Genomic DNA, 27,901 nt, shown 5'->3' on the forward strand with positions numbered 1-27,901 from the left:
TTTCTGTATTCCTGTAGGTATGACGGAAAGGGGCAGAGCCAATTTGTTAGAAATCGAACATTGGACCAATGAACCGACGCGCGTGCTCACAGGCATCCTAGCCCCTTGGTGCAGCAAAGGTTTCAGGTTACAAAGGGAATCCGCGAGATAGGAGAGGGCGGGGTAAGGCATTGCTTGCTCGCGCCTCTGTTCAGAGGCTCCGCGCGCAGGTTGTTGTGAGCTTGTGGTGCCTAGTGTTGTGAGGATGTTCGAGAGGTCGCGGGGTCCTGGATCGGCCAGGTCAGAAAATAGAATAACTGGGAGATATTGCTTAAGTGGGGGAAAAGAACTAGAATATATTGTTAGGGGGAGGGGAGGAAGAGAACTAGGCGATATCGCTTGAGGTGAGAGGGGGAAAGATATTGCTAGGGGGAGGGGAGGAGGAGAACTAGGCGATATCGCTTGGGGTGAGGGGGGAAAGAACTGAAAAGATATTGTTTGAGGGAGGGTAAGGAGAGAATGAAAAGATAATTGGGTAAAAGATATTGCTAGGAGATATTGCTTGAGGGAAGGGGACAAGAGGATAGACGAGACCATGTGACAGAATTGTTTATATCAGCTATGCTGAACAGGTGGGTCAGGCTTGAGGAGACTAGTTAGTGAGTGAGTGTGTGTGTGTGTAGGAATGAGGCTATGGCTAGGGAGGGAAGAGTTTGTGTTCTTGCTCTCTCTTCAAACCACTCCCTCATATTAATAATCCATGCTCATCTGAAGGGGTAGTGAAAGTTAGTTCCTTACCCTTGCACCCCTATGCTATTTTACCCTGAGTGTGGATGACTTGCAGTGACCAATAAATTTAAAGCCAAAGCCACTATTTGGGGATTATCAGACTTATTCCTCCTTTTCATATTTCTTTTGTCATTAAACTCAACAATCATGATTTTACCAACATCATGGCATAAAAATGTACATCAGATCATATTTTTAAATATTAAACTTTGCTTTCTATGTACTGTATGTATATAAGTAATGAGGGCTATTTTCAAAAGTCATTTTACCTGGGTTAATGGGTTATTTGAATATTAGCCAGGCAGACTGAAGAACACACCTAACCTTGAAATATAAGCAGAACAAGAAAAGGCAAGGGAGGTGCCTTTTCAACTAATGATAAAGTCTTTATTAGCAATCGATGATAAAATCTCTATAAAAAACAATACAGCAGACCCTCAATATTCACAAGGGTTAGGGGCAGAGCCGGCCCACGAATAATTTTTGGGACCGGCTCTGACCCACCCCCGCCTCCCTCCTGCGTCCCCAACCTTACCTGGTGGTCTAGTGGCGATGCGGGGAAGAAGCAATCTTCCTATGCTCCTGCCCCATGCAGATCTGTCATCAAAATGGCTGCCATGAGTTCCAAACTTTTTAAGATACTTAGGGGTCTTTTTATTAAGGTACACTAACCAATTTAGTGCACGCTAAATGCGTACCTTAATAAAAGGACCCCTTAGTCATAGTAGACGTATAGGGTTACAACCTCTCCAACTCTACGCCAGCTCTGTGATGTAAACAAAATAAATAAAAAAGACTTTTCCTTTCTTTTATAGGTCCTAGTTATAGGTATAGTCTTTTATTTTTTAATTATTTATTTAATGATTTATATACATAAATGAAACATTTTGTAACAGAAAAGAGTTTAACCCTCAAGTTAAACAAAGGAAAATCAAATCACACTAAAAGATTAAAATGGTCAAAACTCTTATAACAGTCCACATAAGAGGGAGAGACAATTCACATCTTAGAGAGAATATAAAGCAAAAATAAACTAAACACAATTGTAGTGATACTTCCTCAAATTTAACTATTAACTGTACCTTCTACATTGGAGTCAATTAGGATTGCCTCACACTGAGGCACTATACATTGGTATCCCTTTCCCTTCAAGAAAAAACTGTAACTGGGAGGGTTTGAAAAGTACATAGGAATTCTGATCCAAAAGAATCATACATTTGCAAGGATATCTAAGTTGAAACTTTGCTCCCAGGGATATCACATGTTGTTTTAACTCCAGGAACTTCTTTCTCCTGGTCTGAGTTATTTTCGAGACGTCTGGGAACATGGAAATCTTACTTCCTAAAAAAGACACCTCTCTAATTCTAAAAAATAGTCTTAGGAGAGCCTCTTTATCTTGAAGAAAAACAAATGTCACCAGAAGAGTCGCCCGACCAGTAACCTCATTCTCCGAGGATTCCAAAATATCTGTAATATTTATAGCTTCTGAAGCCTCAGGTAGAGCCCCCTGAGTAGAGGATTGTTTTTTCAATGATGGCAAGAAATATATTTTATGAAGTAGAGGAAGTCCATTCTCAGGGTACTTGAATATTTCTTTCAGAAATTTATAAAATGAATCTTTTGGTGAGATTGTCAACATTCTAGGAAAGTTCAATATCTTTAAATTCAAGAACTTAGTATAATTCTCAAAATTTTCTACTTTCCTACAGAAGAGCAATCTGTCCTGAATTATAGATTGTTGAGTTATTTGTAATCCTTGGACCTGCTGGTCCAATTGTATCAGTTTTTCATCCTGAATTTTTACTTCCCCTTCTAATTTATCAATTCTCTGGGCCTGAATTTTAACCAGGGGAAGGGTTCTGGCACAAAGTCTATGGAGGGAATCCAATGCAGTCCATATTGCATCCAAAGTTATTACACCAGGTCTTACCAGAGAAGGGACCCCTTCTCATGCTGTTGATTCCACTGCCTTCTCTGTCTTCGATGTCCCAGCCGATTCTGGTTGAGGTGTCGTCAAGCCCACGAGCACTGCAGGCAACGCTGAGTTCCGTTCCTGCTCAGCTCCCGACGTTTCCCAATCTCGTGGCTGCAGGGGAGGCGCAGGTCCTGCAGGACTGAGTGAGAGTTCGCTCCCGAGTACCGAAGCTTCTCTCCGCTCCGGTGCAACCAGATCGCCCCTTAGTGAGGAAGTAAAGAAGTCCGTGATAACCTCCTGTCGCATCAAGGAAGGTTCACCCTGTCGGGCTGAAGCCGCGATTCTTCCTCTCCTTTTAGGCATGTCTAAATCAAAATTGAAACCCGCCGAAACGGGTAAGAATAATAACAGCAGCAGGAGGGATTAGCACGGGGTCCTCACTACACCACCAGCTTGTCCTCCGCACGCTTGCTGTCTTAACACCAGCTCTGGCAGGATACACATTTCAAATCTGACATATTGTAATCACAAAACAGAAAATAAAATTATTTTTTCTACCTTTTTTTGTCTGGTAATTATTCAAATCATGTTGGTCCCAGGCTCTGGTTGTCTTGTGATAACTCGCATGCCAGGGTCCATTTGTTTTGTTTTCTTCTTTCTCCATGCTAACCATCCATCTTCCATCTCTGCACTCCCCTTCTGTTTCCCTCCCTCAGAGGTCTAGCATCTTTCCTTTTTTCGTCTACATAACATAACATAACACTGGATTTCTAGACCGCATAACCAAAAAGTTCTATGCGGTTTACAAAACTTTATCAAAAAAAGTACAATGAGAAATATTAGATCAGAAATTTTGGAAAAAGGAAAATTGGCAGTTGTTTTCTGGATTATTCATAAGCAATTTTGCGAAAAGAAAAGTTTTCAGTTGTTTTCTAAATTGTTCATAAGAAGAAAATGTACGTATTAAGTGCCGAAAATCTTATCATGATGTGCTGCTTGTTAAGCCAGCATATGGTCAAGATATTTCTTACTTTTGCATCCTTTAACTTGGTGTATCTCAAACTGTGTGCCGAGACACACACGTGTGCCTTCTCAGATTCCAAGTGTGCTGTGGCACACTGAGGAGGAAGAGAGGCGCCTGCCAGCTGACTTCCCTATGCAGAACAGCACCAGTGCTGCCTGATTCGCCGAAGGGCTGCATGTTTCCCCCTTCTCTCTAGCGTCCGGCTTCCCCCCTGGCTTCCCCGGTCTCACCTTTAAAGATGGAGTAATCAGTTGATATTTGTTAGACTTAGGGGGTACTTCGCTTGAAGTAGTTGAGAAACACTGCTGTAGGCAATCAGCTGGTGCCAGTGCCTCTCCTCTCTCTTCCCTGCTGGCACCCGCTACTGGCATCTCAGGGCCCATCTAGAGGGCCTCTGCAGATGTGTGGACGTCATCACGGCGACATCTGCACACTTCTGTGTGTCTCAAGCCATGGCCACTACCTTTAGTATGCCCCAGCTCAAGAAAGTTGGAGAGACACTGCTTTAACTGGTGAAAAAACGAACAGAGCGTATGACTTTCTACTATTTTTGTAAGATGTTATAAGAAATATATCAACTAGATATGATGGAACTAATCCAAAAGCAACTTTATAACACAGACATCCCAATTTGAAAACAACTCGTGCCTCCACTGGGAGCCAATGCAGCTCACAATAAAGTGTAGTCATGTGGTCGTATTTCTGCAGCGATGGACCCCACCATCCCCAGATCCACCTCTCCTTTTCTCAATTATCATTTCATCCAGCATCTCTCCCTTCTTATCCACCACCCCAGGGTCCACCATCTCTCCCTTTCTCTTACCAACTACCCTCCCACCCCCCTCTCAACACCATCCCTTGTGTCCAACTTATCTCCCTTTCTAATCTTTCCCTCTCTCCATCCCATTGTCCACCATCTCTCTCCCTCTCCTCTGTTTTTAGACCCATTATTTCTTCCCCTCCCCCTCGCCCTCAGTGTGTCATATACATGTCTGTTTGGACCCATCCTTCCCTCCCTTCATGTACTTCTACACCAGGGCCTGCCCCTTGCCCCGAAGGACTGCATGTTTTCCCCCTTCTTCCTGGTCTCACCTTTGAGATTTGACCTGCTGTTCCTTCCCTCCCTCTATCCTAGCTTCCCGATCTCATCTTCAAAGCAGCCTGCTGTAGCGATCCTAGCAGGCTGTCTCAACCTCTGCAGCATGTTCCCTTTGCCACAGTCCCGCCCCTTCTCTGATGTACGGGATCGCGGCAGAGGGAATGTGCTGCAGAGGTCGACGGCAGCCTGCTAGGTTCGCTACAGCCGACTGGATCCTCTTGCAGGCTGCTTTGAAGATGAGACCGGGAAGCTGGGATGGAGGGAGGAAAGGAATGACGGGCCAAATTTAATTACCCTGCGGGCCAAATTTGGCCTGCGGGCCTGAGTTTGATATCACTGCTTTACATGTACTAGTAAGCTAGATTTTTGTTTTCTGACCAGCCTTTATAAGAATGCCATCAGAATGGGTTTAGCACTTAATTTTGGAGGGTCCCTAGTTCAGGTGTCCCTTCTGACAGTGCAGGCTGTGTCTCCTTGTAGCACTGTTTTGTCGTTCAGGTTTTTAATGTTCTCTCGTTTTTCATTGTTGCATTTGTTGATATGAGCAGAATTGACTTATTTGTTGGGGAGTGTCCCCGTTTCCCTTTCTCTCTTGTTCTTATCCTCTACAGATGTTCCTGGCAGCTTTAAGACTAACTGTTGTTCACAGGGACAGTAATGAGGTAAGAAGAGGAGGGGTTTAAGCCTCTGAAGTTTGAGGCTTCCTACTAAGTCCTGGCGGGTAGACAGAAATAACCCACTGGTCCTGGAATAAAGTGTGAATTTACTAGAAAGAAGATTTCTCAGTTAGATTACTGTAACTCACTTTTCTGAGGTATCACTCAAAAGACTATCAGAAGGCTACAAATCATACAAAATACAGGAGTTAAAATCATCTACAAGACTAAAAAATATGATCATGTGACCCCCCTCTCTTAAAAGATGCACACTGATTACTAGTAGCTAACAGGATAATATTTAAAACATTATTCCTTATATTTAAGGTTCAATTTGTCCATTTTCCAGTCTTTATTGACAGATTACTGACCCCCTAAATTACTGCAAGACAGCTTTGGTCGACCCAACAGTCTCTTCTTGCCGTCCCCTCCATGTGCCAAATAGTTTATGATACCTCTCGTAACTCCATCTTCTCAGTTGTTGCACCATCCCTGTGAAACTTGCTTCCTCTTTATCTAAGACAAGAACACTATTTCCAAATTTAAATCAGGCCTAAAAACCTTTCTATTTCAAGATGCTTTCCACGTTTAAAGCAACCCCTGTTTACCTAAAGTTTCTTTCATTCTTAGGGCTCTTCTGTATGTTCTACCTACCCTCCTGGTCTTACCCTCCCTCCTTGTCCTTTTATACGATGTATTCTTTTCCCATTTTTTCCTTCTGTATCTTCCCAGTTATAGTTTTAGATTATGTTCATTTTCCCTTTATTGTTTTTACTTATTCAAACTTTTGTATAAAAGTTAGTTTTTTATGTAAACTGCCTAGGTTTTTAGGCGGTATATTAAATACAATAAACTTGAAACTAATCTTTTGTTTTAGGGCTAACTGGATAACGGTCTTCTTCACATGATAAAGTCTTCATTTGAAGTGCTTATGACTTCATCTCTCCAGCACCTTACTTAGTAGTCTTCTCCCTTTGAATCACTTCTGTGCACCAATTCGGTGGATTCTAATCTCTAATAAGTGACCCACTTTAGACAACATTTTCTGAAAATAGAGTTGCTCTTTTCACACATCTCAACTTCCTACTGGAGGTTGTCTCCAATTTTCATCTTACCCAGTCTATAGAATTATCGGCCCTCTTCTCTAGACCAGTGATTCCCAACCCTGTCCTGGAGGAACACCAGGCCAATCGGGTTTTCAGGCTAGCCCTAATGAATATGCATGAGAGAGATTTGCATATGATGGAAGTGATAGGCATGCAAATTTGCTTCATGCATATTCATTAGGGCTAGCCTGAAAACCCAATTGGCCTGGTGTTCCTCCAGGACAGGGTTGGGAACCACTGCTCTAGACCACATTGTTTCCCTGGAAGAACTGTACTTCACTTATTGGTTTGAAAACCTGCCTTGGCTTGCTGCTGATATTGAATTACACCTTTCCAAATTATAACTCTTTTGTGGATATCTTTTGTTTCATGAGTAAATCGAGGACAGTTTTTGTTGTTTACCTTCAATTACATCACTTTCTTTTCCAGAGATAAATAAAAAAAAGATTTGACATTGATATGTGAACATTTCTTAAAAAAGAACTGAATATTTCATGGGTGTCCTAATTTTTTCACAAAAGAACAGGGGAAACAAAACCACAAAACTCAAAAGAGCAAAACCAAAGTGGAATTGTTCCAAACAGAATGGTGCCCCAAGAAAGTGTCTTTCAACTCATCTGATTAATCCAAATGCCTTTATTCATCCAAAGTTCCGCAAATTCATACAATGACTCAATGACTCGACATGTACATGTTTCGGCCTACCTGGCCTGCATCAGTAGTCTTAGGAGTCTTTGGGTGTGCTATGAAATAAATGGAATGATGTACCGGGTAGGCCGAAACATGTACATGTCGAGTCATTGATTCATTGTATGAATTTGCGGAACTTTGGATGAATAAAGGCATTTGGATTAATCAGATGAGTTGAAAGACACTTTCTTGGTGCACCATTCTGTTTGGAACAATTCCACTTTGGTTTTGTCCTAATTTTTTCACATGACTGTACTTGTCTGGACTGGTCTAGCAGGATTTAAGGAAAAGAAATAAGTTTAACAAATATGGTGAAATTTGTCCTAATGTGCTAAACAAGAAACTATTTGTATTACTTTGTAGTACAACTGCATTTCAGATTCTGTGTGCAATTCTGGTTGCCATCTCTCAAGAAAGATAAAGCATAATTAGAAAAAGTACAAAATGATAAAAGGGATGGGACGACTTTCGCTATGAGGACAGACTAAAGTGACTAGGGCTCTCCAGCTTGGAGAAGAGATGGGTCAGGGGAGATATAATAGAAGTCTTTAAAATACTTAGTAGAGTGGAAAAGGTAGATGTGAATGAACCACTAAAACAAACCAGAGAGAATATTTCTTCACTCAATGTGTAATTAAACTCTGGAATTCATTGCTGGAGACTGTGGTGAAAGCAGTTAGCTTAGCAGGGTTTAAAAAAGGTTTGGATAATTTCCTAAAAGAAAAGTCCATAAGCCATTATAGAAATGGCTTGGGGAAGTCCACTGCTTATTTCTAGGAAAAGCAGCATAAAATCTGTAATATTCTTTGCGTCTTGCCGTGCACTTATGACCTGGTTTGGCTACTGTTGGAAACAGGATACTGGGCTTGATCAAGTTTCAAGTTTATTTAAAATTTCTTATATCGCCTAATCAAGCCTTCTAGGCAGTGTACAAAAAAACGCCAAAACAATGCTCCAATTAAAATACAATACAAACAAAGACAAACCAGGGGAAATGACAATTTATAAAGACATTGACGAACCGGAACAAAAGGGAAGAAGGGTTGGAACTACAATTAATAGAGAGAAAGAGAACATTCAAGGGAAAGAACAAAGGGAGGGGGAACTGAAGGTAGAAACCTTTCCTGACTCTAAGTCGTCCTTAAAAGGACAGTTTAAGTTACAAAAGCATCAAGGAATAAAAATGAACTTTTCGTCTGTCGTAATATGACAATTTGTATGTTCTTATGTTAATTGTAGCCCTGGATTCTCAAAACCATCTTTCACAAGCAAATCAGTTCCCTAATTGTAAATGAAGTAGTTTTTTTTTTTATCACAGTTTAATCACTAAGTATTAATTTCATGCTTGTGATATTTCTACATTATCACCTTTATTTTCTCATTTTCCTTCTGATTTTATTTCTTTTCCTCTTTTGGTGTAATCTCAGTTATATAATTCATTTCTTGAAGATGCTAAGGTTCCTATTAAAAAGTTTTCCAGTATGCAAAAAAGTCCATGGTTTTTGGAAGATTGTCGTTGGAAGATGCTTAAGGGTTTTGGAGCGCAGATGGCGTAAATTTCGTGATGATGTGGATCTTTCAGATTACTGAACATTTTATAAGGAATATCGTTCATATTGTCACAGAGTCCCCCCTTTACCTGTAAAGGAAATGCTGCAGTGCCCAAGAAGTAGGGATAGAGGTATGGACCAGACTTTGAGAAATGAAATACCTGTCCCTAATGTTAGGTCCAGAGCACTGTAGTACCAACAACTTCCTTTACATACCAGTTCTAAAACTGACAAGTTGACTTCTTCGATGAATCTATTGAGGCAGCCACCAAGAAGTTGTCTGAACATGAAATATCTTTCGCTTCTATTGTCAGACCTAAGCCAAAGCCAACTCCTGCCAAGTCTACACGTCCTCCTCCCATTTACCAGAGGCGTTTTGCTCCAAGGGCGGCTCCTTACACTCGCCCTCCTCCTAAGAAACAGCAGCCTCAGAAGCAACAAAAATCTCAACCTTCTGCTGCACCTAAGGCTTCACAGCCTTTTTGATTGTTTACAATAGAGCATAACCTCCATCGTTCTGTCTCTGAGTTCTCTTCCCCCTATAGGAGGTCGTCTCCATCATTTTTACCACCGATGGATGGCAATTACATCTGACCTCTGGGTGCTGACCATCATCAGGGAAGGATACTCTCTTCATTTCACTCAGGTTCCACCAGAGCTTTCTCCATTCCATCCCAGACCGCCCTTTTTCTTCAGGAAGTTCAAGCTCTGCTTCGTCTCCATGCCATTGAACCAGTTCCTTCGGAACAGCAGAACAGGGGGTTTTACTCCCGTTACTTCCTTGTTCTGAAGAAGACGGGCGATCTGCTGCCTATTCTGGATCTCAGGGCTCTCAACAAATTTTTGGTCAAAGAAAAATTTAAAATGTTGTCCCTGGCACCCTTTATCACCTTCTTGAGCAGACCGACTGGTTATGTTCTCTGGATCTCAAGGAGGCTTACACTCATATTCCCATTCATCCGGCCTCCCGTCAATATCTCAGATTTCGGGTGGGGAATCTGCATTATCAATACAGAGTGCTGCCCTTTGGCCTGGCTTCATCTCCCAGAGTGTTCATCAAGTGCCTGGTAGTGGTAGCAGCAGCTCTACGGAACCATGGTCTTAAGATATTTCCCTACTTAGACGACTGGCTCATCAAAGATTCCACATATCAGGGGGTTATTTTAGCGACCCAATGGACTACGTGGTTCCTACAAAGTTTGGGATTCAAAATCAACTTTCCCAAATCCCAACTTCAGCCCTCACAGAATCTACAATTCATTGGAGCTGTTCTGGACATTGTCCAACTCAGAGCATTCCTTCCACAGCAACGTCTGGAAGCTCTCCTTCAACTCTGTCATATAGTGTCTTCCCGCTCTTCCATCTCAGCGAGACACATGATGGTACTCCTAGGTTACATGGCCTCCACAGTACACGTGACTCCTTTTGCCAGACTTCACCTCAGAATTCCTCAGGGGACCCTGGCATCTCAAAGGACGCAGGTTTGCGACCCACTTTCTAGACCCATAAGTCACTCCTTCATTGAAGCAGTCTCTCTGTTGGTAGATGCTCTCTTCCAATCTCTCCAGAGGCTTGCTTTTTCAAACGCCCCCCCTCATCAGAAGGTCCTCACGACAGACTCTTCGACCTATGCTTGGGGCGCTCATCTTGATGGTCTCTGTACACAAGGCCACTGGACCAGTACGGATCATCAATGTCACATCAATCTGTTGGAACTCAGAGCGATCTTCAAGGCTCTCACCGCTTTTCAATATCTTCTTCATGACCAGGTAGTCCTCATTTGGACGGACAACAAAGTCACCATATATTATGTCAAAAAACGGAGGAACGGGATCTGTCTCCCTTTGTCAAGAAACTATGAAGGTTTGGGACTGGGAAATACGCCACAACACCTTCCTTGAAGCTGTCTACATCCAAGGGGCGAAGAATTGCTTGGCGGACAACTTGAGTCGTCTTCTGCAACCTCATGAATGGACGCTCCATTCCTCGCCTCTTCATCACATTTTTTCACAGTGGGGAACACCTCAAATAGACCTCTTTGCAGCTCCCCACAACTACAAACTGCCTCAGTTCTGCTCCAGGATATACTCTCCTCATCGCCTCGAGGCAGATGCTTTTCTTCAGGAATGGACGAACCTCTATGCATTCCCTCCATTCCCTCTCATTCTCAAGACTCTGGTCAAGTTGAAGAACGATCATGCCACCATGATTCTGATTGCTCCTTGGTGGCCGAGACAACCTTGGTACTCCCTTCTACTTCAACTTAGCAGCAGGGAGCCATACCTTCTACCAACCTGCTTCTCTACACTTGACAGCTTGGTACCTCTCAACATAACTCCTCTTCAGTTTTTTCAACCTGTCAGAGATATTTTAGAGGCTTCTAGGAAACCTACCACTAGACAATGCTATCGCCAAAAAAGGACTAGATTTTCTACGTGGTGTTTTTCTCATGATAAGGAGCCTCAACATTCCTCCTTAGCTTCTGTTTTGGATTACCTTTTCCACTTATCCACTTCTGGCCTCAAGTCTACATCGATCCGAGTCCATCTCATCCTATTGAAGGGAAACCCCTCTCTGCTCATCCGGTGATTTCCAGATTCATGAAAGGACTTTTCAATGTCAAACCTCCTCTCAAACTGCCTCCTGTGGTTTGGGACCTCAATGTTGTCCTTGCTCAATTGATGAAGCCTCCATTTGAACCAATTGACATGGCTCATCTGAAATGTCTCACTTGGAAAGTGGTGTTCCTCATTGCCCTCACTTCTGCTCAAAGAGTCAGTGAGCTGCAAGCTTTAGTTGCTAATCTACCTTTCACTGTCTTCCATCATGACAAGGTGGTCCTCCGTACTCATCCTATATTCCTTCCAGTGTTTTTTCCAAAGCCTCATTCTCATCCTGGAGAATCAGCTCTTCATACTCTGGACTGTAAACGTGCTATGGCCTTTTATTTGGAACACACCAAATCACACAGAACTGCTCCTCAACTTTTTGTCTCCTTCGATCCAAACAAGTTGGGACATCCGATCTCTAAGCATACCATCTCCAAATGGATGGCTACTTGTATCTCATTCTGCTATGCCCAGGCTGGATTACCCCTACACATTAGAGTCACAGCCCATAAGTCAGAGCAAGGGCAGCTTCAGTAGCTTTTCTTAGATCTACACCTATTGAGGAAATTTGCAAGGCTGCTATTTGGTCCTCGGTTCATACTTTCACTTCTCACTATTGTCTGGATGTTTTCTCCAGACGGGATGGCCAGTTTGGCCAGACATTATTATAAAATTTATTCTCCTAAATTGCCAACACTCCCACCATCCCATTCTGGTTAGCTTGGAGAATAGGCTGAGAATGTGTTGTGAGAATAGGCTGCCTGCTTGTCCTGGTATAAAGCACAGTTACTTACCATAACAGGTGTTATCCAGGGACAGCAGGCAGCTATTCTCACAACCCACCCACCTCCCCTGGTTGGCTTCTCTGCTAGCTATCTGAACTGAGGAGACGCGCCCTACGCTGGGCAGGAAGGCACTCGCGCGTACGCGGTGCGGTCAACTTGAAACTTCTAGTTTCTATAAGCAAGTCTGCTTGCGAGCTTCCGCATCCGGGCTCCGTCGATGACATCACCCATATGTGAGAATAGCTGCCTGCTGTCCCTGTATAACACCTGTTACGGTAAGTAACTGTGCTATATGGAACATAGACCATGCAGGTCTGTCTAATACAGGCCTTAGTTCTTTAATTTACATCTTTCGTTTTCTAATTAGAGATCCTCTATTTTTATCCCACGCTTTTTTGAATTCCATCGCCGTTTTCCTCTCCACCACTTCCCTTGGGAGGGCATTCCAGGCATCTACCATCCTCTCCGTGAAGAATTTCCTAACATTTCTCCTAAGTATTCCTTCCTGTAACCTCAAATTATGCTCTCTAGTTTTACCATTTTTTTCTCTGGAAAAGATTTTGTTCTATATGAATGCCTTTCAAGTATTTAAACGTCTGTATCATATCTCCCCTGTCCCTCCTCTCCTCAAGAGTATACATATTTAGGTCTTCAAGTCTCTTCTCGTACTTCTTTTTGTTCAAACTTCTTACCATTTTTGTCGCCTTCCTCTGGATTGCTTGAAGTCTTTTTATGTCTTTTACGGCCTCCAAAACTGAATACAAAATACTCCAAGTGTGGCCTCACTAATGACCTATACAGGGGCATCAGCACCTCTCTTCTTCTGCTGATGCAATACAGCCTAGCATCCTTCTGGCTACAGCCACAGCCTTATCACCCTGTTTAGATGCCTTTAGATCCTCAGACCAAAAGGCAGAACCAGTCTAAGAGTTCTGAGAATGGTAACTAAATAATGTTACTAAAATATTAGTGAAGCAGGGTATCCTCAGCGTGAAAGGTCAGCGAAGGGAGAAATTCTCCAGTGCTTAACACAACAAGGCAAAGGTAAACACACCTCTGCCTGCACACATCACCGGATACCTCACGTGTGCTTAAACCAAAATATGTGAAAATACCACAGTGAAGTATCTAATAATCACACAGGTGAAGTCAATCATTAGAACCACTCTGAGAACCCCCCCCCCAGGCAACTCCCCGAATAGACCTGGACTTAGCTTAAGGAAGTATCCATAAGTCTTGCTGGAAGAAGGGGGTAACATGATGATCCAAACATCCCTGGATGCCGGGTTCAACCAAGCCCGGTTTCGGGAACTCAGCATCCCTTCATCAGGAACCCATAGTTGTTGACTGTCTGTAAAACAAGTCTCCCTTCGCTGACCTCTCGCGCTGAGGATACCCCACTTCACTAATATTTTAGTAACATTTAATGAATTCCAAGTTTGTGTTGGTTCACACAGGTTTATCTATCATTAGATTACCATTCTCAGAACTCTTAGACTGGTTCTGCCTTTTGGTCTGTGTCTTTTGAAGTTCCTGTGGCAGTTTTTTTTGGAGATTGTGTATTGTTTAGATCCTCAGAAACAATCACCCCAAGGTCCCTCTCTCCATCTGTGTTTAATCAGCCTCTCACCTCCCAAATGCAGCACTCTGCACTTCGCATTGAATTTTAGTTGCCAGACGTTGCTAGACCATTCTTCTAACTTTTGCAGATCCTTTTTCATGTTTTCCACTCCCTCTGGGGTGTCCACTCTGTTACAAATCTTAGTATCATCTGCAAAAAAGTTAACCTTACCTTTTAACCCTTCAGCAATGTCGCTCACAAACATATTGATCAGAATCGGTCCCAGCACCGAGCCTTGAGGCACTCCACTACTCACCTGACCCTCCTCTGAACGAATTCCATTTACCACTGCCCGTCAACCAGTTTCTAATCCAGTTCACTAGTTTGGGCCCTAACTTTAGCCCATGGAGTTTAAGAGCTTCCTATGAGGAACCGTGTCAAAGGCTTTGCTGAAATCTAAGTAAATTACATCTAGCGCACGTCCTTAATTCAATTCTCTGGTCACCCAGTCAAAGAATTCAACCAGATTTGTTTGGCATGATTTACCCAAAGTGACAGGCTTGATCAAGAACTGGTTGAGTGGAAGGCAACAGAGGGTAGTGATCAATGGAGATCGCTCTGAGGAAAGGGATGTTACCCGTGGTGTGTCTCAAATTTCTGTTCTTGGGCCTGTTCTTTTTAACATTTTTATAAACGATATTGCTGAAGGGTTGTCGGGCAAGATTTGCCTCTTTGCAGATGATACCAAAATCTGCAATAAACACGTCGGATGGTGTGAATAACATGAAGAAAGACCTGGCAAAGCTTGAAGAATGGTCTGAAATTTGGCAGCTAAAATTTAATGCTAAGAAATGCAAGGTCATACATTTGGGCTGCAAAAAAACAGAGGGAATGGAACAGTTTAGGGGGTGAAGAACTTAATGTGCACAACAGAAGAACGGAACTTGGGTATGATTGTTTTTTTTAAATTTTATTTTTTTATTTATAGCCTTTTAAATTTAATCAAGCATACATAACTTGAAAAAGATCGGAAACAAAAAAAAAAGAAATCACCTAATTATACAATCAGATGTAATGAAAACATTAACTAATGTTTAGTCCACAATTACAGAGATCAAGAAAGGAAATTTTCACAATTAGAAATACAGTTCTATACTAGAGTAACGGCAATAGGTAACCCAAGCTACAGCCGGATGGTAGGTCATTTATCATTGGACTGAGATTCCAACCTTTCTTTTGGTCCAATAAAATCTAAAAGCTGTTTGGGCTCAAAGAAAAGAAAATTCTTACTCTGATAGTTAATATAACATTTTGCTGGAAATTTAACCAAAAAAGTAGCCCCAAGAGCTAGGACTCTTGGCCTCAGGGCCAAGAATTCCTTCCTTCGCTTCTGAGTTTTCTGAGCCAAATTTGGGAAAATTCTAACATTAGAGGCCAAAAACTTGTCATTAATATGTCAGAAATACAAACGAAGAATATATTCCCTATCACTTTCCAAAGCCAATGTCAACAACAAAGTAGTTCTGTCGGTTATCACCTCAAGGGAGCTTTCTAGAAATGAAGACAAGTTCATGTCCAAATTTTCTTTCGGATCTTCAACAGCTGTAGATTCCCCTTGAGGTTTCTTTATAGTCAGTAGTAAGCCCTCACAATTGGAGGTAAATTTTCCAATGGAATGGAAAGAACCTCTTGAAAATATTTTCTTGCCATCTCAACAGGTGAAATGACGGGACACTTAGGAAAATTCAAAAATCTTAAATTGTTCTTTCTCAAAGAATTTTCAAAGTTCTCCAACTTACGGGAAATAAATGATCTTTCTTTAACCATTTCCACTTGTACAGTTTTAATTTCCTTTAAATTTTCTTCTTGTTTCTCCAATTTTTTGGTTAAATCAGACAGACACACTCCTTGCTGTTCTACTTTGGAGTAAATAGTCCCATAATCAGTTTTAATAGCCGAAAGACTCAAGTTAAGGTTGGCGTCCATGTTAGATATGGCCTGCCAGAGTGCCTCCATATCTATTTTCTGCGGTCTTTTTAATTCCCCAAAACAGATGGCATTCCCTCCCGGAGCACCTCTCACCTCTCCTTCCATGGTGCTGGGAGATAGCTGGCATATTCCACCTGCACCTTCCTCCTGAGTCTCCCGTGCTGGCGTCCCTCCTTCACTGAGGCACAGCCTTTCCTCTTCGGACAGCTGAACTCCTGTGTCTCCCTGTACCTGAGCACTTCTGGGTTGGGGAGGGACCGACCTCTGCTCCGGGTTCAGAATCGCCCGTGCAGCTGCTGCGCCGAGCTCCCCCGATGAATCCGGGCTCGCCTCCGAGGTAGGAAGGGTTCCTTCAGATGGACGGGAAAAAGCACTTGTTGTTGAGGTTTGAACCAGGCGCTGCGGGGTCCCAAACGCCGGAGGGTTAGGGCGAGAGATCCCTTTCCTCTTCCCCATTCCATCGGGGGAGAAAGAATGTGCAGCGCTGATCGCCATCGATTCGGAGCACTGCTCCCGTTCAAGCGTCTGTCTCCGCCGCCATCTTGATCCCGGGTATGATTGCATGTGATGATCTTAAGGTGGCCAAACAGGTTGAAAAGGTGATGGCGAAAGCTAAAAGGATGCTAGGTTACATAGGGAAAGGTATGGCCAGTAGGAAAAAGGGATGCCCCTGTATAAGACTTTGGTGAGACCTCATCTAGAATATTGTGTACAATTCTGGAGGCCGCACCTTCAAAAAGATATAAGAAAGATAGAGTCGGTCCAGAGGAAGGCTACTAAAATGGTATGTGGCCTTCATCATAAGGCGTTTGGGGACAGACTTAAAGATCTCAATCTGTATACTTTGGAGGAAAGGCGGGAGAGGAGAGATATGATAGAGACATTTATATACCTACATAATGTAAATGCACATGAGTCAAGTCTCTTTCATTAGAAAGGAAACTGCAATGAGAGAGCATAGGATGAAGTTAAGAGGTGATAGGCTCAGAAGTAATCTAAGGAAATACACAGAAAGGGTGGTAGATGTATGGAACAGTCTCTCAGAAGAGGTGGTGGAGACAGAGACTGTGTCTAAATTCAAAAGGGCCTGGGATAGGTACATGGGATCTCTCAGAGAGAGAAAGAGATAATGGTTACTGCGGATGGGCAGACTAGATGTGCCATTTGGCTTTTATCTGCCATCATGTTTCATGTTTCTAAAACCATGTTGCCTTGGATCTTGTAATCCATTAGATTCTAAGAATTTCATTATCCTTTCCTTCAGCAACTTTTCCATTATTTTTCCATTAACTGAAGTGAGGCTTACCAGACTGCAGTTTCCCGCTTCATCTCTACAACCACTTTTGTGAAGAGGGACCACATCCACTCTTTTCCAGTCCTATAGAACCAAGTTTCCAAGTTTATTTACAGTTTGATATACCGACCATCAAACAAATATCTAAATGGTTTACAATTGCTAAAATTGGAGTTTAAAAAGAAATAGGGCAACATAATGACCAGACAAAGATACGGACAAAGTTGATACAATAGGTACTGGGAAAAGGGAAGATTCCAAATTACATTAAAGTCAAAATAAAAATAAAAGGGAGATAAGCAGGGAAGGGAGAGAACGAATAGAGGAGGGGAGAGGGGTCCCTTCTTAAAAGCGGTTCTCTTTAACCGTTAAAGATGGAAGGAAAAAAGATCTTATCCTGAATTTTGGTGTGCGTCTTGCAACAAAAAGGTTTTTAGTTTGGTTTTGAATTTGTCAAGTGAGTTTTCCAGTCTCTAAAAATTTATTGAACAAATCTATGAGGACCCGTCAAAATCTCTCTAAGCTCCCTCAATATCCTGGGATGGATCCCGTCCGATCCCATAGCTTTGTCCACTTTCAATTTTTCAAATTGTTTATAAATGCTTTCTTCTGTGAACGGTGCAGTATGTATTCCATTCTCAGGTGTAACTTTGCTGACCAATTGTGGTCCTTCTCCATGTTTTTCTTCTGTGAACACCGAACAGAAGTATTTAGCATATTTGCTTTTTCCTCATCACTCTCCACTTAGCGGTTCATACCTTCTTTCAATCTCATAATTCCATTTTTTGTCTTCCTTCTTTCACTAATATACCTGAGACTTTTTGACTCCCTTTCTTTTATTTATAATCATTTGCTCTTCCACTTGCCCTTTCGCTAGACGTATCTTTCCCTTGACTTCTTTCAGTTTATCCGATATTCCTTTCTGTACTCCTCTTCTTGAGTTATTTTATATTTCATGAATGCCAATTCTTTTGCCTTTATTTTTCTGTCACTAGTTTGGAGACTCATATTGGTTTCCTTTTTCTCTTGTTTTTATTTATTTTCTTCACGTAAAGGTCAATAACTTTATTTATTGTACCTTTCTGTACTCCTCTTGAGTTATTTTATATTTCACGAATACCAATTCTTTTGCCTTTATTTTTTTTGCCGCTATTTTGGAGACCCATATTGGTTTCCTTTTTCTCTTGTTTTTATTTATTTCCTTCACATAAAGGTCAGTAACTCTATTTATTGCACCTTTCAACTTGGACTACTGTTTTTCCACTTCCCTTATGTCTTCTCATCCAATCAGCTCTTTCTTCAGATACTCTCCCATGCTACTAAAGTCTGCACGTTTGAAATCCAGGACTTTGAGTTTTTTATGGGCATCCTCCTCTTTGGCTGTTATATCGAACGAACCGTATGATGATCAATACTTCCCAGGTGGGCCCCCACTCAGACATTAGAGACACTTTCACCATTTGTGAGCACCATGGGTTCCATCACCATTTATCTGAGCAGAGACCCTTGAAAGGCATCCACGATCTCTCTACTTCTTTCCGATTCCACAGACAGAACTTTTCCAGTCCACATCCAGCAGATTGAAATCACCTAGCAACAGCACCTCTCCTTTCTTTCCCAACTTTTGTATATCCATAATCAGATCTTTTGTCAATTTGCTGCGATTGAGTCTGAGGTCTGTAGATAGCACCCAAATGGACAGAAGTTCCATCTTCTTTTTTCAAAACAATCCATAACGCTTCTTTCTTTCCCCAGGCCTCCTGTGTTTCAGTCGCTTGGATATCTTCTACATAGAGAGCTGCTACTCACTTTTTTGTACACAGTCCTCTATCCGGCATGCTTTATACTTTTGCTCGAATCAATCCTTAATATTCACTTGTAGTAATATACTATTAGTGTTTACGTGCTAATTCAAGCCAACACATTTTTTAAAATATATATAGGTGAACCTCAGAACACCACTCCAGGCTCCATAAAGTCACAGCCTTAAGCTTAACGTGTAGGTTCGTCACAAGTTCAAAATATATTTTCTTTAACTATCCAATTTTATAATTTAATTTTTAAGTGTAAAGTGCAAAATATAAATAATTCTCATTTTCTTAAAGGTTATTAGTACTTAGAATTCTACAAGTTCTTAGCTTTCAATGTGGTCTTAACCATCGGGATATTCATGTCGCCAACATGTTTCGCCAAAGCTTTTTCAAGGCCACCTTTTTGACCATCTATGTCCTTCCTAAAACGATTATATCCCGGTATGTTGGTGTCCCATCCATGGGAATCAGTGAACCGTGTCTCTGTGATAGCAACGATATTTAAGTCTGCCTCTAACTATATTCTATATTCTATGAAAAAGACCACTTGTCCATTAGACCAAATCCTTTCAACTTGGACTCTTGATAATAGACTTGGTTTATCACCCTTAATTTTTAACATGATCAACAATAGCTTATCTTTCTAGGTGAGGTCCCATTGGATTGGAAGACTGCCATTGTCTATCCAATTCTCAAAAATCATTCTTTGGATTCATCACAAGTATCTAATTTTCAACCTATTTCTACTATTCTAATACTAGTCTTTAAGTCCATTACATTAACGGGTGCTAGAATATACGTCTGTCTGTCTTTCTTTCTTTCTGTCTCTCTCTCTCTCCCGCTGTCTCTCTCTCTCTCTCTCTCCTTGGCTCCCTTTTTCTGTCTGTCTTTCTGTCCCTTTCCCTGCCCTTGTGTCTTTCTTCCTTTCTGTCTGTCTCCCTCCCTCCTGCTGTCTGTCAGTCATTCTTTGCCTCCATTTCCCTGTGCAGCAGCATTTCCATTCCACTTCCCTGTGGAGCAGCAACAGCATTTCCCTTCCCCCCCCCCCCGACTTCCCTGTGCAGCAGCAGCGGTATTTGGCTTCCCCTACAGGTCCCTGTGCAGCAGTTGCAGCATTTCCCCCACCCCTTCCCTTCTCTTACCGCGATCTGGCCTGCTCCGTTAGGCCCCTCCCCCGCGTTGTGGCCTGCTGCGATCTGGCTGCTCCGTTCGGCTCCTTTCCCTTCCCTTCCCGTGGTCTAGCCTGCTCCATGGCCCCCCTTCCCTTATAGTGTTCCCCAGCTTTTTCCTTGCGGTTCGAGTCCTGTTCTTTGTCGGCCCCCCCTTCCCTTCATGTCTGTCTGTCTGTCTGGGTATTTTTTTTATTTGTCTCTCTCTCCTTGCATGCTGCCTGTCTGTCATTTTTTCTGTCTGTGAATGTCCCTGTGCCTCCTTCCTATGTCCTTAGTGCCCCTTTCTATGTCCTTAGTGCCCCCAGTGCCTCCTTCCTCCCCCCCTCCGATGCCAGCCTGCCTTCCATTGAAACCCCCCCATGCCAGCCTGCCTGCCTCCCATCCCCCTGAGCAGCATATTTCCATGGAACCCCCCCCACGATGCCATCCTGCGTGCCTGCCTTCCATTGAACCCCCCACCCCCCTCCAATGCCAGCCTGCCTGCCTCCCATCCCCCTTCCAGCGAAACCCCCACCATGCCAGTCTGCCTGCCTGCCTCCCATCCCCCTGAGTAGCATGTTTCCAAGGAACCCACCCCCTGATGCCATCCTGCATCAGGCTGTCTGCCTTCCATTGAACCCCCCACCCCCCTTCCGATGCCAGCCTGCCTGCCTCCCATTCCCCTTCCACTGAACCCCCCTACCCCCATGCCTGCCTGCCTGCTTGCTTGCCTCCCATCCCCCTGAGCAGCATGTTTTCATGGAACACCCCCCATGCCATCCTGCTTGTCTGCCTTCCATTGAACCCCCACCCTTCCTCCGATGCCAGCCTGCCTGCCTCCCATTCCCCTTCCACTGAACCTCCCCCCCTCCGATGCCTGCCTGACTCCCCCCACCCGATTCCTCCCCGCCCCCCCTGCCGACCCTACCCGGCAAAACTGAAACCCCCGTTGACCCTCCCACCGCTACAGGGCTGACAAACCCGGCAGGAGCAGCAGCGTCCCAAGCACACTAAATGCTGCTTCGGGTCTTCTACTGGCCTAATTTCCTCTGCCGCATCCCTGATGATGTCATGCACAAGGCCTTCTGGCTCCCACCCTCTCCGAGATTCTCATGCGCAGATGCTCAAGGCCCCGCAGCCGGTGTCTGCTGCAGGTAAGGGTTTGGTGGTGGGCTACGGGTGTGTGTGTGTGTGTGTGACAAGCATGCATACCGAGTCAACGCTCGCTTTGCGAGTTAGTTTGCTCAAGTGTTTTGCTCGTCTTGCAAAACATTTGCAAACTGTGTTACTCACAAACCGAGGTTTGACAATACTGACTAGTGGGTAGCCTATCTTGCAAAATTACTTGTTATCCCAGAACAAGCAGGCAGCATGTGGGTGACGTCATCCACGGAGCCCGGACATGGACAGTTTTGCAAGCAGACTTGCTTGAAGAAATTCAGAAAGTTTGCAACTGCCACACCGTGCATGCGCAAGTGCCTTCCCACCCTGCATTGGGCGTGTCTCTCCTCAGTTCTCAATTTTCTGTGGAGCCGACAAGTCCTATTTCGATGCTCTGCGCTAGACTCAGTTCTACTTTGTGCCTTCTCTCACTGTGGCTCGTGTTTAGTTCTTTTTAGGGTCGCTGTGTATTTCTTGCGCGTTTCATTTAAAAAAAAAAAAGAGACTTTATTTTTTCTTTCAGTCATGGCAAGACCTGCCTCGCGGCCTCAGCCAGCAGTTTTTTACTTAGCTGCGGCTATCTTCCTGTATATATCCCGGCCAGTAACAGGCTTCAAGAAGCGTAGCCATTGCTAGCGCATGATCTCCCTTACTGACCCACATCGGTGGTGTATTCAGTGTTTGGGACCTGACCATTGTCCGGAGTCCTGTGTTTGCTGTGCTACCCTTCAACCTCAAGCACGCATACATCATCGAGTTCAGGTAGAAAAACTCTTTGGAGGTATGGATCCACTTGGCCCGGTCTTGACCTTGAATCCGGTCAAGATTACAGGAGTTCCCCTTCTGCCTCGACCTCGGCTTCAACTTTAATCAAGCCATCCTCGTTTGGTTGGGTCCTCATCCTCGAGTAAATCTGCTAACTCTTCTCCTGACGAGACGCTTGCCTCGCTGCCTCCCTCAGGTCAGGTACCAGTAGTGGGTTATCAAGATACCAAAGAAGCATGTCTCCAAGTCGAAGAGTCATTCTTCCTCCTCTTCCTCAGAGACTATAGCCACACCAAGTGTAGCAGATCCTCAAGTCTCAGTGTCACATTTGGAGGCTATAATCCAGACCATCTTGGATTTTTAGTTTGGTAATATGCTTGCCAAACATGCTCCTACCACGACTCTGCTTCCTGCAGTCCAGCCTGAGCACTTAGCAGTATCACAAGGAGTCGCGTTCTTGGCTGTACCTCGAGATGATCCTCCTCACACTAGTGTCTCGTCTGGAGCAAAAGCACGCTACTCAAGGAGTCGAGGCCTTCCTTGTAGCAGATATCTTTTATTTTTTTTCCTTCTTCGTCAAATGAGTAAGGAACTCAATATTACTTTGGACTCTGATTCTAAGTACTCAGGAGTATTTAGAAGAAATGGGTATGTCTCATCCTGTGGAGTCACTCAAATTACCCGTTAATAGACTTCTTCCTCAAACCTTCAAGAGAAACCTTGAGACACCTTATTCCATTCCTAATGTCCCAGGAAAGCTGAAGTCTCGATACAGGATGGTCTACAGCAAGGGCTTCGCGAAATCTCAGTTATCCCATCAGTCCCTTCTTGTGGAGTCTTCTCTAAAAAAGACCAATCCTGCCAAAGTTTATGCTACTGTCCCTCCTGGAACAGAGGGCAGGACTATGGACAAGTTCGGTTGCAGGTTTTGAATTACAACTTAGTTTTCATTTCTTATTTCAAGCATTTGGTTGACACACTGCCTGAATATTTCAAATATGTTCCTCAACATATTCTTCCAGGTTTTCAGCAGACGATCACCACTCTGACTCAACTCCGCGTGCATCTCCTTCAATCTTCCTATGAAGCATTTGAGCTTTCCTCGAGGGTCACTGCCTTTTCAGTACGATACACAGGCTTGCCTGGCTCCGCACTATAGACATGGACCCTAATCTTAAGAACATAAGAATTGCCACTGCTGAGTCAGACCAGTGGTCCATCATGCCCAGCAATCCGCTCACGTGGCGGCACTCTGGTCTAAGACCAGCACCCTAACTGAGACTAGCCTTACCAGCGCACGTTCTTGTTCAGCAGAAACTTGTCTAACTTTGTCTTGAAACCTTGGAGGGTGTTTTCCCCTATAACAGCCTCTGGAAGAGCGTTCCAGCTTTCTACCACTCTCTTGGGTGAAGAAGAACTTCCTTACGTTTCAACTTTAGAGAGTGCCCTCTTGTTCTCCCAACCTTGGAGAGGGTGAACAACCTGTCCTTATCTACTAAGTCTATCCCCTTCAGTACCTTGAATGTTTCGATCATGTCCCCTCTCAATCTCCTCTGTTCGAGGGAGAGGAGGCCCAGTTTCTCTAATCTTTCGCTGTATGGCAGCTCCTCCATCTGGCCAACATTCCTTGTCAAGGCAATGATTTGTTTAATGACTCCATTGAGGCAGCTACTAAATGATTGTTTGAACATGAAAAATCGTTTGTTTCCATCACTCGTCCTAAGCCTAAGCCTTCCACTTCTAAAGGCTTCAGACCTCTTCCATCTTATCGGAGGCGTTTCCCACAGAGAGGAACTCCTTATACCACAGAACCTCCTAAGAAGCAACCACAACAGAGGCAGCAGAAACCTCAGACACCTGCTGCGCCTAAGGCTTCTCAGCCTTTTTGACCATCTACTACAGAGCATAAGCTCAATCGTTCTGCCTCTGTCCTCTCCCCTTCCCATTGGAGGTCGTCTCCAACATTTTTACCACCGCTGGGAGATCATTACATCAGGGAAGGATACTCTCTTCATTTCATTCAGGTTCCTCCAGATCTGCCTCCAAAACAGTATCCTTCCAATCCATCCCAGACCGCACTTCTTCAGGAAGCTCAAGCTCTGCTTCATCTCTGTGCCGAAGAAGATGGGTGATGTGCAACCTATTTTGGATCTCGGAGTAGAGAGTTGCGCGGGGACAGAAATCCCACCCGTCCCCGCCAAAGTCCCACCCGTCCCCGTGAGGAATCCCACCCGTCCCCGCGAGGAATCCCCTTCGTCCCCACCCGTCCCCGCGATGAATCCCCTCCGTCCCCGCCCGTCCCTATAAACTTCAGAAATAGTTATTTCATTTAATTATGCTACTGAATTAAAGGCTCTGGTAGAAACCCATTTACAAATAAGCAAAAAGACTTTATTAATTTGAAAATATTAATTGGGAAGAATACATACTTTGCAAACGGGTTTCTACCAGAGCCTCTAATGTTTATAAATTTTTATCAACACAACTAATATACTATTTTATCCTGCAGCAAAATAAAAAAAAAGAAATATAATTCTTTTCCTACCTTTGTTGCCTGGTTTCTGCTTTCCTCATGTTCTCATTCAATTCCTTCCATCCACTGTCTCTCTTCCTTCTGCATCTTCCATTTGCTCTGTTACTGTGCCTCTCCCTTTCTTCCCCCTTCCAAATTGGTCTGGCACCCATCTTCTTCTCTCCGCTCCCCCCATAGTCTGGCATCTGTCTTCTTCCCTGCCAGCATCTTCTCCCTACTCTCTCTTCCCCATTTCCTTTCAGCGTCCTTCTCCCCCCTCTGTCTTCCCCATGTCCTTTCAGCATCCTTCTCCCTCTCTGTCTTCCCCATGGCCTTTCAGTGTCCTTCTCCACCCCCCCGTCTTCCCCATGTCCTTTCAGCGTCCTTCTCCACCCCTTTGTCTTCCCCATGTGCTTTCAGCATCCTTCTCCCCCCTCTGTCTTCCACAAGTGCTTTCAGAGTCCTTCCCCCCCCCGCCCTTCCCATGGCCTTTCAGCGTCCTTCTCCACCCCTTTGTATTCCCCATGTGCTTTCAGCGTCCTTCTCCCTCCTCTGTCTTCAAGTGCTTTCAGAGTCCTTCCCCCCCTCCCGTCTTCCCCATGGCATTTCAGCGTCCTTCTCCCCCCTCCTTCTCTACCGCCCCAGGTGCAGCACAGCCAGCCAGGTCCCCTTACTTTTGTGGCACTTCCCCGACCGACCGACAACAGCCCCGGTCCGACAAACCTCCCTGCCCTTAACCGCGAATCTAAATTACCTTATTACAGCTGCTGTAAGAAGATAATTTAGATTCGCGGCTACAGGGCAGGGAGGATTGTCGGACCAGGGCTGTTGTCGGTCGGTCGGGGAAGTGCCACAAAAGTAAGGGGACCTGGCCGGCTGTGCTGCAACCGGGGCGGGGTGGGGTGTGGCGGGGCGGGGCGGACCGCCCCCTCCCTTGGTAGCCACTCGAACCGCGAGGCTACTCTCCTCCTTACCTGCACTGCCTGCAGCACAGAGCCAAACGAAAGTCTTCCCGACGTCAGCGCTGACGTTGGGAAGACTTCCGTTCGGCTCTGTGCTGCAAGCAGAGAAGGTAGGGAGAAGAAGAGCCGCGCGACTGAGTACATCCAGCCCCGCAGGAACCCCGTGACCCTCGGAGGCGTCCCCACGGGATCCCCGCGACCCTAGGGGCGTCCCCACGGGATCCCCGTGACCCGAAGGGGGAACCCGTGGGATGCCCGCGGGTCCCGCGGGATTCCCGTCGTCCCCGTTCCTGTGCAGCTCTCTATCTCGGAGCCCTCAACAAATTTCTGGTTGGAGAGAAATTTTGGATGCTGTCTCTGGTATCTCTATACTAGATCAGAATGATTGGTTATGTTCTCTAGATCTCAAAGAGGTTTACACTCGTATTCCCATTCATCCAGCCTCTAGACAATTCCTCAGATTTCGGGTGGGGAATCTGCATTTTCAGTACAGAGTGCTACCTTTCAGCCTGGCTTCATTTCCAAGAGTGTTCACCAAGTGCCTAGTGGTAGTGGCAGCAGCTCTGCGGAACCATGGCCTTCAGGTGTTTCTGTACCTGGACGACTGGCTCATCAAGGATTCTACATTTCAAGGGGTTATTGTAGCGACCCAACAGACTATGTGGTTCCTACAAAGTTTGGGATTCGAAATTAACTTTCCTAAATCCCAACTACAGCTCTCCTAAACTTTGCAGTTCATCGGAGCTTTTCTAGATACTGTCTGACTCAAAGCATTCCTTCCTCAACAACGTCAGGCTGCTCTCATTCATCTTTGTCACAAAGTGTCTTCCTTGACTACAATTTCAGCAAGACACTTGATGGTTCTTCTCGGTCAGATGGCTTTTACAGTTCACGTGACTCCTTTTGCCAGACTTCACCTCAGAATTCCTCAGTGGACCCTGGCATCTCAGTGGGCGCAGGCTTGCGACCCACTCTCTTAACACATCAGAGTGACTCCTTCGTTGAGACAGTCTCTCCACTGGTGGATGCTCTCTTCCAGTCTCTCCAGAGGTTTACTTTTTCAAACACCCCATCATCAGAAAGTCCTCACGACAGATTCTTCGACCTATGCTTGGGGGGCTCATCTCAATGGTCTCTGTACTCAAGATCATTGATCCAGCACGGATCGTCAGTGTCACATCAATCTGTTGGAACTCAGAGCAATTATCAATGCTCTCAAAGCTTCTTCTTCACGACCAGGTAGTCCTCATTCGGACGGACAACCAAGTCGCCATGTACTATGTCAACAAACAGGGAGGAACAGGATCTCGCCCTCTTTGCCAGGAAGCTCTATAGCTGTGTGATTGGGCAATTCTTCACAACACCTTCCTCAAAGCTGTCTACATTCAGGGAGAGAAAAACTGTCTGGCGGACAAATTGAGTTGTCTTCTACAACTTCATGAATGGACACTCAATTCCTCGCCTCTTCATCCCATTTTTTCTCAGTGGGGGACCCCTCAGATAGATCTCTTCGCGTCTCCCCACAACAACAAACTGCCTCAGTTCTGTTCCAGGATATACACTCCTCACTGACTGGAGGCAGATGCTTTTCTACTGGAATGGACGAATCAGTTTCTCTATGCATTCCCTCCATTCCCTCTCATTCTCTTGTCAAAGTCAAACATGCCACCATGATTCTGATAGCTCCTCGGTAGCCCAGGCAACTCAGCAGCAGGGAGTCACTGCTTCTACCAGTTTTCCCCTCTCTGCTTACACAGAGTCAGGGGTCTCAACTTGCAGTCTCTACACCTGACAGCTTGGTACCTCTCAACCTAACTACCACTCTATAGTTTTCTCAATCTGTACAGGACATTTTAGAGGCTTCTGGGAAGCCTACCACTAGACAATGCTACAATCAGAAATGGACTAGATTTTCTGCTTGGTGCCCCATTCATCACAAGGAGCCTCAATCTACCTCCTTGTCTTCAGTTTTGGATTACCTGTTGCATTTATCTCAATCAGGCCTCAAATCCACATTCATTCGAGTCCATCTCAGTTCAATTGCTGCTTTCCATCAGCCTATTGAAGGGAAACCTCTTTCTGCTCATCCTGTGGTTTCCAGATTTATGAAAGAACTTTTCATTGTCAAACTACCTCTCAAACTGCCTCCAGTGGTTTGGGATCTTAATGTTGTTCTTGCTCAATTGAGGCCTCCTTTCAAACCAATAGATTTGGCTCATCTTAAATATCTCACTTGGAAAGTGGTTTTTCTCATTGCTCTCACCTCCGCTCGCAGGATCAGCGAGCTCCAAGCTTTAGTAGCAGATTCGCCTTTCACAGTATTCCATCATGACAAGGTGGTCCTCCGTACTCATCCTAAATTCTTACCTAAAGTGAACATAAGAATTGCCGCTGCTTGGTCAGACCCAGTGGTTCATCGTGACCAGCAATCCGCTCATGCGGCAGCCCTCTGGTCAAAGACCAGCGCCCTGAGACTAGTCCTACCTGCGTACA

General features: G+C 44.4%; 1 protein-coding gene across 10 annotated transcripts in view; it reads left to right on the top strand.

Annotated features, from left to right (window-relative positions):
• The first annotated feature begins 132 nt into the window (after nt 1-132).
• BHMG1 (basic helix-loop-helix and HMG-box containing 1) overlaps nt 133-27,901 on the top strand; it is a 484,779-nt gene continuing 457,010 nt past the window's right edge. For 8 of the 10 annotated variants that reach the window (XM_033953746.1, XM_033953747.1, XM_033953749.1 and 5 more), the window contains exon 1: nt 173-279. In XM_033953746.1, the coding sequence (XP_033809637.1) occupies nt 245-279 (35 nt within the window). In that variant the 5' untranslated portion in view covers nt 173-244. Of the gene's footprint in view, nt 280-5,417; nt 5,469-27,901 lie in introns of all 10 variants that reach the window. The other 2 variants (XM_033953748.1, XM_033953753.1) reach the window with 2 other exon arrangements.

Source organism: Geotrypetes seraphini, chromosome 8 (assembly GCF_902459505.1).
Source record: "Geotrypetes seraphini chromosome 8, aGeoSer1.1, whole genome shotgun sequence".
Lineage (NCBI taxonomy): Eukaryota > Metazoa > Chordata > Amphibia > Gymnophiona > Dermophiidae > Geotrypetes > Geotrypetes seraphini.